Source organism: Dioscorea cayenensis, chromosome 14 (genome assembly GCF_009730915.1).
Source record: "Dioscorea cayenensis subsp. rotundata cultivar TDr96_F1 chromosome 14, TDr96_F1_v2_PseudoChromosome.rev07_lg8_w22 25.fasta, whole genome shotgun sequence".
NCBI classification, from domain to species: Eukaryota; Viridiplantae; Streptophyta; class Magnoliopsida; order Dioscoreales; family Dioscoreaceae; genus Dioscorea; species Dioscorea cayenensis.
In genome coordinates, this window is record NC_052484.1 from 14937821 (window position 1) to 14951490 (window position 13670).

General features: G+C 36.5%; 1 protein-coding gene across 5 annotated transcripts in view; it reads right to left on the reverse strand.

Moving 5' to 3' along the window:
- The window catches only part of LOC120275884 (probable polyamine aminopropyl transferase), a 36770-nt gene extending 23690 nt beyond the window's left edge, over positions 1 to 13080 (reverse strand). For 3 of the 5 annotated variants that reach the window (XM_039282609.1, XM_039282608.1, XM_039282607.1), the window contains exons 1-6: positions 12710 to 13080; positions 10376 to 10428; positions 9792 to 9851; positions 9598 to 9675; positions 7964 to 8093; positions 7577 to 7629 (exon numbers count right to left, since the gene is read on the reverse strand). In XM_039282609.1, the coding sequence (XP_039138543.1) occupies positions 7577 to 7629; positions 7964 to 8093; positions 9598 to 9675; positions 9792 to 9851; positions 10376 to 10428; positions 12710 to 13034 (699 nt within the window). In that variant the 5' untranslated portion in view covers positions 13035 to 13080. Of the gene's footprint in view, positions 1 to 5264; positions 5392 to 7576; positions 7630 to 7963; positions 8094 to 9597; positions 9676 to 9791; positions 9852 to 10375; positions 10429 to 12709 lie in introns of those variants that run through there. The other 2 variants (XM_039282611.1, XM_039282610.1) reach the window with 2 other exon arrangements.
- Between the last annotated feature and the right edge of the window lie 590 nt (positions 13081 to 13670).

The following is a 13670-nucleotide window of genomic DNA, read 5'->3' on the forward strand; positions in this document are numbered from 1 at the left end:
TCCATTGACTGCTTCAGGAAGGAAGTAATTTTGCATACCTCTCATGGACCGAATATTGTGTTTGAGGGTGAAAGGAAGGTTCTTTCGAGATGTGTGATATCTTCTGTGGAAGCAAGGAAACTTGTACGCAAGGGATGTGAGGTATACTTGGCTCACATAGTAGATACAAGAATTGTTGAACAAAACCTCAGGGATGTTCCTATTGTTCAGGAGTTCGAGGATGTATTTCCTGAGGAATTGCATGGATTGCCTCCAAATCGAGAGTTTGAGTTTGCTATTGATTTGCTACCAGGAACTGCTCCAATCTCCATTCCTCTGTATCGCATGGCACCAACAGAACTTAAAGAGCTGAAAATACAGTTGCAGGATTTGGTTGATAAGGGATTTATACGCCCGAGTGTGTCACCCTGGGGTGCTCCAGTTCTCTTTGTGAAGAAGAAGGATGGTTCCTTCAGATTGTGTATAGACTATCGGCAGTTGAACAAGGTGACTATCAAGAACAAGTATCCTTTACCCAGAATCGATGATTTATTTGATCAGTTGCGTGGTGCAAAAGTGTTTTCGAAGATTGATCTCCGGTTTGGTTACCATCAGTTGAAGATCAAGGAAAGTGATATGCCGAAGATAGCATTTCGCACACGATACGGGCATTATGAATTTCTGGTCATGCCTTTCGGTCTGACTAATGCCCCAGTTGCTTTTATGGATCTAATGAACAGACTCTTCAGACCTTATCTCGACAAGTTTGTAATTGTCTTTATCGATGACATTTTGATCTACTCAGCAACTGAAGAAGAGCATGCGCAACATTTACGTACAGTATTGCAGATCCTTCGAGAAAAGAAGTTGTATGCTAAATTCTCAAAGTGTGAGTTTTGGTTGCATGAAGTGGTCTTCCTAGGACATGTGGTATCTGGAGAAGGAATCAGTATAGATCGAAAGAAAGTTGAAGCAATCATTGATTGGGAACAACCAAAGAATGTGTCTGAAGTTCGAAGTTTTCTTGGTTTGGCGGGTTATTATCGGCGTTTTGTGGAAGGGTTTTCTCAGATTGCTGCACCTTTGTCACAGTTGACTTGAAAGGATGTAAAGTTTGTTTGGGATGAGAAGTGTGAGAACAGCTTCCAAGAATTGAAGAACCGCCTGACTTCAGCGCCAGTGCTCACTCTGCCCACTAGTGGCAAAGAGTTTGTAGTGTTCAGCGATGATTCACGACAGGGTCTTGGCTGTGTATTAATGCAAGATGGGAAGGTACTAGCTTATGCTTCGCGACAATTGAAGAAGCACGAGTTGAATTACCCTACCCATGATTTGGAGCTAGCAGTAGTGGTTTTTTCCCTGAAGATTTGGCGATGGAGAGAAATGCTTGATTTACACTGATCATAAGAGTTTAAAGTATTTGTTTACTCAGAAGGAGTTGAACTTGAGGCAACGAAGATGGTTAGAATTGATCAAGGATTATGATTTGGTGATTGACTACCATCCAGGGAAGGCCATTGTGGTAGCAGATGCTCTAAGTAGGAAAACTTCCACTTCTTTAGCTTCTGCTACAACATCTTATCGATCTCAACTTGCAGCTCTTCGAGACATGGATGTGAGACTTAAGATCGAGCCAAAGGGAGTTTTGTTGTCAAATTTTGTGGTGAGACCATCATTACTAGAGCAGATTCAGAAATCTCAGAGAACAGATGAAGAGTTAATGAAGGAAATACAGAGACTGGAAAAAGGTGAACCTAGCGATTTTGGGCTTCGCAGTGATGGTATTCTGGTATTTCAGGGAAGAGTTTGTATCCCAAGGGATGCAGGACTCAGAAGTGCTATTTTAGAAAAAGCTCACTCCTCAGCCTATGCTATACACCCAGGCAGCACTAAGATGTATCGTACGATCAGGGAAAATTATTGGTGGTCTGGAATGAAGCGTGAGATCGCAGAATTTGTAGCAAGATGCTTAGTTTGTCAACAAGTAAAGGCAGAACATCAACAGCCAGCGGGACTATTACAACCTTTGCCTATTCCAGAGTGGAAGTGGGAGCATATTACTATGGATTTCGTGGTTGGGCTACCGCGTACTCTTCAGGGGCATGATGTTGTGTGGGTCATTGTGGACCGTTTGACAAAATCAGCCCATTTTCTGGCCATTCATACCAAATACTCTTTAGAAAGGTTAGCAAAGCTATTTATAAGCGAAATTGTTAAACTCCACGGAGTACTTGTTTCAATTGTGTCTGATCGTGACCCGAGATTTACATCTCAATTTTGGCCTAAGTTTTATTAGGCTCTTGGGACAACTTTGAGATTCAGTACGGCTTATCATCCTCAGACAGATGGCCAATTAGAGCGTAAGATCCAGACACTTGAGGATATGCTGAGGGCTTGTGTTCTTGATTTCCAAGGAAGTTGGGACAAGCACTTACCTCTTGTGGAATTTGCTTATAATAATAGCTTCCATGCAAGTATTGATATGGCTCCTTATGAAGCTTTATATGGGCGTAAGTGTCGAACACCCCTCTATTGGAATGAAGTTAGTGAAAGAAAGTTGCAAAATGTGGAACTAATTGAGGTAACCACAGAAAAAGTGAAGGTAATTCAAGACAGGTTAAAAATAGCCCAAGACCGGCAAAAGAGCTATGCTGACAACAGGAGGAGAGATTTAGAGTTCCAAGTTGGTAACAGAGTTTTCCTGAAGATATCACCTTGGAAGGGAGTAATTCGGTTCCGTAGTAGGGGAAAGTTAAATCCTCGCTATATTGGACCATTCTTGATACTTGAAAGAATTGGGCCAGTAGCTTATAGATTACGGTTACCACCAGAGTTAGAGAAAATCCATAATGTTTTTCACGTTTCGTTAATGAAGAAGTATGTACCAGATCCGTCGCATGCACTTGAAACACCTCCAGTTGAACTTCGAGAAGATTTGACTTTTGAAGTGAGGCCTGTTCGTATCCTTGATCGGCTAGAAAAAATGCTTCGGGGAAAAGTGGTGCCAGTTGTAAAAGTTCTTTGGAAAAGTGATCAAATTGAGGAGTTGACTTGGGAACCTGAACGGTTCATGAGAAAGAAATATCCTCAATTATTCAGTGAGTTGGGTAAGCTAAAATTTTGAGGACAAAATTTTTTTTTTAGGAGGGTAGAGTGTTATACCCTGTCCTGATTTAGACCTCGGGTCTATTTAGATTTTTATGCTTGTATTAGGGGTAAAATGGTCATTTAGTAGTAGTGACATTTTCGCATGTTTGCATAGTAGCTTTTATGTTAAAAATAGGGGGCAATTCCGTCATTTGGATCCATTTTCTATGATTTTTCTGTTAAGAGGGCAATTAGGTCATTTCCTATATTATAAAAAAAAAAAAAGAAAAGATAATGAATGAGAGAAACAAAACCTGGAAGCTTCTTCATCTTCATGCTTTCTCCTTGCTCCTTGTTCGGCCGATCCTAACCCTAGAAGAAAACAATTTTTCTGGCGAGAATTTCCGGCGAACTTAAATACCAAAATCATTCCTCCCTCACTCCCGAATCCGGTAAGCCTTAGATTCAATGTTTTTGTTGTGTATTTCTCCCGTATTTCCTTGTTTTTAGAAATGTATAAAAACTTTAAATTCTTCATGGATTTGGTGATTTATTGGCTTAAATTGAAGCCAATGATTTATGATTCATGTATGAGAATGTTGTTGAAGAAAATTTTTGATTTAAAGTTGTAAATTGGGAGAAAACCATAGTATAAGGTTCGGTTTCACTGTAGCAACTTCGAAGTTACTGTAGCACCGAAATTTTTGAGCCTTTTATGGTATTTCTTTGGTCCACATTGAAGCTCTTCTTACCCTGAACTCATTGGAATTAGGTTTATTCCATTATGAAGTCGTTTGGATCCAAAATGACGATGTTTTGCCCTAAAACCCTAAGGTTTCGTATTAGATATGTATAATTGTATTTTCTTGCATTTTCTTTTGGCCATCATTCTTATGTTCATTAGAATCTGGATTCTCTGCTTGTATTTAGGTGGCGAAGCATCCTCTAAGGGGAAGGAACTCGCCGAACAGTGAGCGCGTCTCAGGACGAGACGACTGGTTCTGTGAGTGGTTAAATTTATAATTGCATAGATTTAATAAGAGTACTAAAGTATTTCTTCATGTGTTTTATCACATAAATTTGATGATAAATTGGTTTCCTTGATATATATTTTGAGTACGAATTTACTTGAAATGGTTAAACCTAGAATGCTTATACCTATTTATTTTGAAAGGAACATGTTTACTTGCATTTCCGTATTTATATGCAAATGGAATATGGTTTGATGTATATTTCCGTATTTATATGCAAATGGAACATGGTTTGATGTACACTTCCTGGTTTAAACATTGTGTGATGGATTCTTTGAATTGGAAATTGGAAAGAATTATATTGTGGCATTCAGTTTTGATGGTGACTGCGGACTTTAGTCCGACACTGCAATGTGAGGTTCCACAGTCCGGCCTGATGGGAGGCGGCGTGGTTAACCCTGGTTTACCCTGGTCAAGAGGTGCGCGGAGCCATTGACAGGGGTTCTTTTATGTGAGAAACCTGGGGTCACCACACTGGGATCTCAGTGGACAACACCAAGGAAAGGCAATTTTTCTTTTAAAATTTTTAAAAAGTTTTAAAAAAACTCCTTGGTGGTCCCATAGCTAGTCGCGGCCACGATTAGCGTGGGAATTGTTTTAGGCCAGCCTGTGTTTTGGAGCTATGTTCGTTGTGTTTTAAAATGTTATTTGTTTTTGATGAACCTTGTGTCATTTGTTAATATGTTGAATACTTGGAATGGATTTTATATGTTACTATTCATGTGGAATTACTATCTGAAATACTTTATCACTCTATTACATCCATGCTGACACCACTCACTGGGTAACCTCTGTTACTCACCACTCCCTTTCTTTTATCTTTTCAGACTGCGACGTTGGACAGAGTTGTGCTGTGCAGCAGTAGGGTGATTTATCTGTACTTCTTGTTTAGGTTTGTTATAGTATGCATGTAAAACTTATGGATCCACTAGACTTGACCTTTATATGTGATTCATGTATTTGTATTCTCTGGTTGTATCTGAAACCCTGGTTTGTACTGTTGTTGATGCTACTTGTGTTTAGGGTCCCTAGTATCAGGGAATCCTATTGTGATATTTTATTATTATTTTGTCATCTAGTTATGTAATTGTGATAACAGATTTATATTGAGCCTTACGGCGACCTGAAGATGGGGCCGTTGTGGGACAAACCTCTTGTCGTCGTGGCGATTGCCACGTGCCCGGTTAGGTTCGGGGCGTGACTAGAAATTTAACCACTCACAGAACCAGTCGTCTCGTCCTGAGACGCGCTCACTGTTCGGCAAGTTCCTTCCCCTTAGAGGATGCTTCGCCACCTAAATACAAGCAGGGAATCCAGATTCTAATGAACATAAGAATGATGGCCAAAAGAAAATACATGAAAATACAATTATACATGTCTAATACGAAACCTTAGGGTTTTAGGGCAAAACATCGTCATTTTGGATCCAAACGACTTCATAATGGAATAAACCTAGTTCCAATGAGTTCAGGGTAAGAAGAGCTTCAATGTGGACCAAAGAAATACCATAAAAGGCTCAAAAATTTCGGTGCTACAGTAACTTCGAAGTTGCTACAGCAAAACCGAACCTTATACTATGGTTTTCTCCCAATTTACAACTCTAAATCAAAAATTTTCTTCAACAACATTCACATACATGAATCATAAATCATTGGCTTCAATTTAAGCCTATAAATCACCAAATCCATGAAGAATTTAAAGTTTTTATACATTTCTAAAAACAATGAAATACGGGAGAAATACACAACAAAAACATTGAATCTAAGGCTTACCGGATTCGGGAGTGAGGGAGGAATGATTTTGGTATTTAAGTTCGCCGGAAATTCTCGCCAGAAAAATTGTTTTCTTCAAGGGTTAGGATCGGCCGAACAAGGAGCAAGGAGAAAGCATGAAGATGAAGAAGCTTCCAGGTTTTGTTTCTCTCATTCATTATCTTTTCTTTTTTTTTTATAATATAGGAAATGACCTAATTGCCCTCTTAACAGAAAAATCATAGAAAATGGATCCAAATGACGGAATTGCCCCCTATTTTTAACATAAAAGCTACTATGCAAACATGCAAAAATGCCACTACTACTAAATGACCATTTTACCCCTAATGCAAGCATAAAAATCTAAATAGGCCCGAGGTCTAAATCAGGACAAGGTATAACACTCCTTGGATGCCACTCCACTGATTCCCTCATTGTTTTTTTATTATTTTATTATAATGAGGGACCAGTATTTAATTCAAATCTTCGAGAGAATCTGGGCGCCAACTTTTATTTAAATCCTCCAATCTAAAGTCAGAATTTTATTCCTAAAATCATAAGCAGCTAATAATCATCATCATTAATGTCAAACTCTAAATTCATGTTTTCATCTTCTTTTCCTTGTTCAAAATCATAGCCATCTATGAGGATCTGTATAAAATAGTGAAATATTTATTGTTTAGTTATTAGATTCTATTCTTATAATAGACTTAGAGACTTTTCAAATACCCATGCCTAGTAAACTGTGGCTCTTTTAAACGATAGAAAACCAACAATTTTTCAATTAGGCGCGCCTTTTTTGCACCTTGGGCTTCAAAAAAAGGCGCAAAAAAGCCTCGCCTGACTAAAAGCGCCTTGCCTTAGACCCTCAGATGCATTAAGGAAGTTTAGCGCTGCGCCTGGGGGCCTAGGCGAACGCCTTAATAACACTAGGTGTTGGTAAAAAAAATGATTATTTTGACACTATGACTTGTGGCTTAACACCATTCAATGAATAAAAATAACAAACGTCCATAACAACTGATCTTTGTCTGCAGAAAATTTAAATGGCATACATCAACTTGGATGTAATGAAAATTCAATTTAAAATTTATAATAGAATATGGTTGGCGTGATTTTATCTTCATGACAGGAAATTAGGCGTCTAAAATTGCATACACTCTTGAATGGCACAAATACACACATTCAGAAACATATGAGAATAGTTTTATTCTATTTATTTATTTTTTAATTGAATGGGTTAAAAGATAATTGCATAATGAACACTGTGAAAAGTGGCAATAGGGAAAACCAATGTGCATTTTGGAAAATACCATGTTTCTTATGCTGCCAAAATTTTTGATGTGATTTTACATTGAACAAGCAAAAATCTCAAGTAATCAAGAACTGATTGTTCCTATAGGACTTATAGTAATGTGTGGCTAGTAAACACTATAAATGATGTATATGAGAGCAATTGATGTTGACCTTCAATTAGACAATCTCAGACACTAGTGTGCAACCAAGTTATGTATTCTGTATTCTGAACACCAAAGCATCATTAAGGACTAGAATAGTCAAATATAAATATATATATATACACACACACAACTTAGCATATACTACTTTGCTTTTACAGTTAGATTAACAATAACAAGAAAACTGTTATAGGAGATAGCCTAATTGAACATGACTTTGAGCATAAACTAAACACTTGAAGGGAGAGAGAATGAGGGCAGTAAAGCATACCTCTTTCAATTGTGGTAAGATCTTCCCATCACAAAATAAATCCACAATGATGCCTGCATTATTGCACGCCCACTGTCATTCCAAGAAAATTTATTCATAGAAATATATATATATATATATATAGACAGCAAATAGCAGTAGGTGGTGCTTTGCATACTAATCAAAATAATAAGTATATCCTATTTCAGTTGGGAAAATGCACTGATGTAAAACAGTCAGAATCTGAAGATTGTGATTCAATTTAATGAACCAACAAAAGGCATCTAATGGTTAACAAAACCAAGAAAGGATGTATTTGGAGAAATATAGAATTATCTAATTCCTGAAAAAAGTAAAAAAAAAATTGAATGGCACGGCATGCATGCAGACAGGAATTAAATGTTTTACCAGCGAATCCTCCAGGAACTGTAGCAGATTGAGAAAGTGCATCACCAATGTGAACAGAAAGAAAACCACCAGCTTCTGTGGGTCTCTCTAAACCAGACAGACCAAAGTACTCCCTTGCTATATCAATCAACTGCATTTGGTAAAGTAGTCCTTAGATAAATATCAAGGGAGCTTGCTTGTTATAAATACTCATTCATAAACCTATAAGTAGCATGAACAATGATGCACATGTTTGGCTATTTGAAAAATGTTTTGGACCAATGGATCCATCAACCTTCACAAATATAAATGCCACACAGAAAAAGGTCTCAACAAATGCAGAATTTAGGTCTTCACTCATGGATTTTGTCAAAATTCAATTAATGAACATAAGATATGGTAGGAGCTCATATTTATATTACCATCCACTTCTAGAAGAAAGCAATAACTAATGGAACACACATAGATCTTATCCTAAATATGACAAGTATCATAATTGTAAGGCTTTAGAATATGTTGTCTACATCTATAATCAAGCTGATGAACAATCTTGCTTAGTTTGGCATGAAATTCTATCGGTTAAGCTCTAGTTTGGAAAGGTCTGGGGTTTAAGGACAAGCTTGTCTAAATTCAAGAATCAATACAATTGGTGAAACCTCTCTCAATTAAAGTTGTGGGTTAATTGCCTTATACTCAAGCCAAACATTCACGAACAAGCTAAGAACCTCCAATCAAAATTAGCTCAATTTTGTAACTGTCTCAACTCCTAACTGGTCTCAAACTGAAACCTAACCACTAACAACAGCAAATCATTTTGGCTTTGCCTTTGTATGTTGCAATAAGAAATATCCTTCATTTAACTAACTTCATTTGAACATCCCAAATTGAAACCAGGTGACCTATGCTTTATTAACAATTTAAATTTCAAAATTGACATCTACCTTGAGGTCAGTCAACTTGAATTTTGGACAGTCTGAACCCAAGCCAAATGTTGATTGAGTTCAAAAGGATAACAAACTCTGAGCCTCCCTTATAGCCATAATATTTTCATGTAATTTCTTTTAAAAACCATGTGTGAGTGTGGTTGAGAAGTAGCAAGGTGATGTTAGCTATTGTTGATCCTTTAAAAATGCATTTATTGAGAACTAGGAAAAGATAGAAAAGGCATCTGCTTTCTTTCAATTGCTCAGACACAAATTTTGATATTGTGAGGAAAAATGTTTGTAGTATTTGTTGTCTCAAGTGTGCAATTAAGGTTTGTATCATTGTATCCATGCTCCCTTTTTCAATAGGCTGTGTGACTGTTAAATAGTTATCTTGTTATTTCCATTTATCAAATGTCAACAAGTAAAACTATCCTTCTAAGTTCCAATCAGAGTTTTTTACTTTACATACATAATACAACCATCAATATATTTGCAAATTTTATGATATTTCTACTTAGTTTTACAGCCTGAAATATATTTCTGATTGAATATTCAATTTTAGAAACAAGAAAAAAGAAACATATTTTAGATGTGAAAGGAAGGGAACCTCAGGTCCATATTTACATTCAGTTAAAAAACATTGAAAGGTTAAGAAATTTAATGATTTATTGAACTTCTAAATATAACCCAAGAAAATAAAAATAGAAAACCAATAAGCAGTATCTTTACTATGCCATCAATCTCCCAGCTTTCAAGTTGCAGTGAAGGCCAAGACTGAAGCATCAATTGAGCAGCAGTTCCACCACCCTGAGAAATATGCATTTTAGAAAGCTTACACCCATGTTTATAATTTTCAGGCACAAATAATGATTACATACATAAGCAAAACAAAAAGAAAAACTAATATATAAGCAGTAGATTACCAAACCAAAGATTGCAATTGGACCAGGCGGAACTATAGCTGGAAGACTCACAAACTCGTCCTACATGGCACAATTGCCAAAGAGGAATACAAGTTATGTTCTGTAATCCACTATAAAACCCCAATATACCCAAACAAAGAGTCGAAAGTAATGGTAATAATAAGCATAAACAACACCATACAAAGAATTTTAAATAAGATATCTGTCCACAATTGAAACTATCAAAATACAACAAAAACTGCAGATTGATTGTGGCTCATTGTAAAGCTAAAGCACAAGCGCTTCCAGATATAGCTACCGTCAACTTAAAGCCTTAAATTTTGACTAACAGAATTTTCAGTAAGATATTCCTGGACTCATTCTTCTCAAACTCTTGAAAAGAAATCTCGAAAGAATAGTCTTCATGCTAATATTGGATGAATTATTCATCAAACATTAGCCGAAACCCAATCTAACAGTTGAGTTGAGAAGAATGTGACCTAGATTCTTCTTAAAGTAAGGTGCCAGGATATTGTTACGAGCACCATTTACAGTTCTATTTTGATACTACTATCTAAAATGAAAGAGCGTGAACTATACCCTACCCAGTATGAACCAGTCCACTTCTGTTCTTTGTTTAGCAGACTATGAATATTTTCTGCAAAGAAAAGGAAGAATGATTTAGAACTGACAGGTCAAAATATGCCACAGTAAGCATCATTAATCAGAATAATTTCTGGTAGATAGTCTGAAGATGTTTTCATGGTGTTCAGTAAAAGTTTGTCTACAACCGTGGACATGTTATTTTGATAAGAGGTTATAATCTAACAACATATTGGAGCAAAGTAACATTCACAGAAGCCAGTTTATTGACTAGCGACATGATCTTTCACAATCGTCAAGGATGATTAGAAGGGAGCTGAAGTTCTCCATCTACTGGCTTTTTTCACAAGTTCATGTCTCTTCATCCCTTAAAACACACCAACTTCAACAAGGAAAAACATTAAGTGCTACCTTAAAAGAATTAATAAAGTATTTATCTTGAATATTTATAACATCTCACTGTCATTGAAGACAAAATGAAATTTTCAATTCTTTCATTGGTGTGGTGTTTAAACAATAAATAAATAAATAAATAAATAATCCAGGTGACACCTAAATGTCACTATCTGCAGAACTTTCTCCCCACAAATTCCTGCATGCAACCATTAGAACAGCTTCCAACGCATTGCATGTTATTCATTGCCATACTAGCTAAAACTTCTCACATGCAATTTTATAAATTAATACATGTCTTAAGTAAATACTGCAGTATTTACTTAAGACATTAAACATTTTGACACAGAGGTTTAGTAAGTAAATTATTCACTTTTCATTTTTTTTATCATCAATAGTGATCAAGCCCTTCGCTACACTTTTCAATATCCTATTTACTGGACTTGCAAGGTACCCACAGTCCAATATATCTGCTGTGACTTGCTAAAGCCAACTTTCAAGGTGAGCTTCTCAGAAACTGAAATTCAATGAACACCTCATCAAATTCTTTGATCTCAAATTTGCCTCAAAATGTCAAACAAAATAGCTATATTCAATTATTTCAATGGGATCCATCTAAAAATATTCACAATTGAGTCCTTTCGGGGTCAAAATCAGGTTGGTGTTCCAAATTAAAATCACCATGGCCTACACCATGAAAAGCACAAAGAATTTCAAATCCTTTGAAATTATATAGCACCAACATCACTTAGAGACACAAAATCTATGGTAGGCCATCAAAACAACAAATTCCTTTATTCTATTGACTTATGCTAGAATCAATTTGATAGGTCTGAAAATGGGCTAATCTTGGACTGGTGTAAAGTATAACAATTGACCAACAACATCAGTCATTCCGATGGAAAATTTTCACAGTAGTTCATAAAAAATGAAATGATAATTTTCAATGTTGACTTTTCATTGTAAACCAAATTTAGATAATAATTACATTAAAAAGATGCAAAAACAAAATTTTGCAGATTAAACAAAAGTCTACATTCTACAGTAACACCTTGAATTGACACATAATTATTTGTAAATAAAAGCTGCAGACAAACAACAGGACTTTATAAACATAATGCTTTAGAATGTATGAAAAGTTAAACAAAAGTATACTTTCCACTTTAACAGAATAAACTGAAATGAGGAGTTAATAAAATTATAAAGCAAGTAAAAGGATGCCATGAACATATCCATTCAATGAAATGCCAAACTAAAATTACCAATGAAAACAAGCAAATAACAAGGCCAAAGGGAACTGGCATACAATTGCCAACTTAAACCAGGAGAAATTCTACAGATTTAACAAGAAGTAAACATTACAGTGGTAGCAGAATGAATTAAATTGAGACATGAATTAAAGCTATAAAGCAACCAACACTTAGTGCAACCCATTCAAAGGAAAGCCAAACCAAAATCATAAATAAATGAAGTAACTGACAAGGCAAAACAGAATTAGCATACGCGTATCAACTTAAACAAAAGTATGCATCCCAAAGACATGAATCAAAGCTATAAAGCAACCAACATGAACCTATGAACACAACATATTGGATGAAATGCCAAACTGAAACAATCAACAAAGAAAACAAGCAACTAAAGAGGCCAATGGGAATGCACATACAAATTTCAATTTAAACAAAAGCATGCATGTTTCAAAGCCATAAAGCAGCTAACATGAACCGATGAACATACTCCACTCACTGAAATGGCCAACCAAAATAATCAACAAAACCAAGCAACCATTCCATGAACAAGTGTCAATTCAAACAAAACAATGCATTACAAAATGAAGCAAAACTAGACATGAACCAAAACTACAATAACATGTTTCCATGAACACAATCCATTCAATGAAATGCCAAACGAAAACAAACAAGAAATACCAAAGAGAATCAACATACGAGTGGAATCAAGAAGCAGGAACCTAGACTCAGGAGTGTCAACGACCACGATTTCGTTGTACTGGCTCTGCAAGGCCGCGACCACCGAAAATGAAGCATCACCATCCTCCTCCGCCGCTGCCGACCCCGGAGGCATCGCCGGCTCTTCCAGAGCTCTTCTAGGAGTGCAAGGAAGTCGGAGACGAGTTCTTGGCCGGGACTTGCGGCGCATGAAGGGGAGAAGGTGGGAGTGAGGTTGAGGAGAAGAAAAATGGAGAGCGAGATGTTGGTTAGGGAGAGATGAAGGAGGATTCATGGAGATTTGCAGGGACATTGGCATCGCCATTGACGGTTGCTAGTTGAGCTTGTAGTGCTGTTGCTGCTGCAGAGTATCACAAGGTATCATCTTATCTTGCTTTTCAGCAAAAGTTTTATTTTATTTTATTTTTAAGAAAAATAAGAATTAAAGACAATTAGCTCAAGTGTTTTTTTTTTTTAAAATAAATAAATAAATAACTTATTCCTAAAAGAATACTATTTTATTTAAATATTGGTAGGGGTAGCAATAATTCACTCCTAAAAATATCTCAAGGTTGGAAGACCAAAAACATCTCTGTGTACCTCCAGAGCATCCATACACATAAATGACTCCTCATGCGATTACCAGTACAACCAGTGTCAAATAGGAATGTAGGATGATCCTCTCTTTCCACTCTTGGGTTAGTCATCGATGTTCTAAGCTTGATGTTCCCGTATGCCTATACCTCTGGGATCCTCTATATGGATTCTGGTGCGCTATGATAATCGTTACAATATCTAGTCGATTGATCTCTAACCAAAATCTCAAAGGTCGTTCTGGAAGAGAGAAGTTAGAGGTGAGAAAAAAGCAGGGGATTGGGAGAGAAAGGAGACTGAAGAGAGAAAAGTAAGCAAAAGCTGGGAGAATAATCCTATCTCCTCCCACTATCATCTTTCATTCATT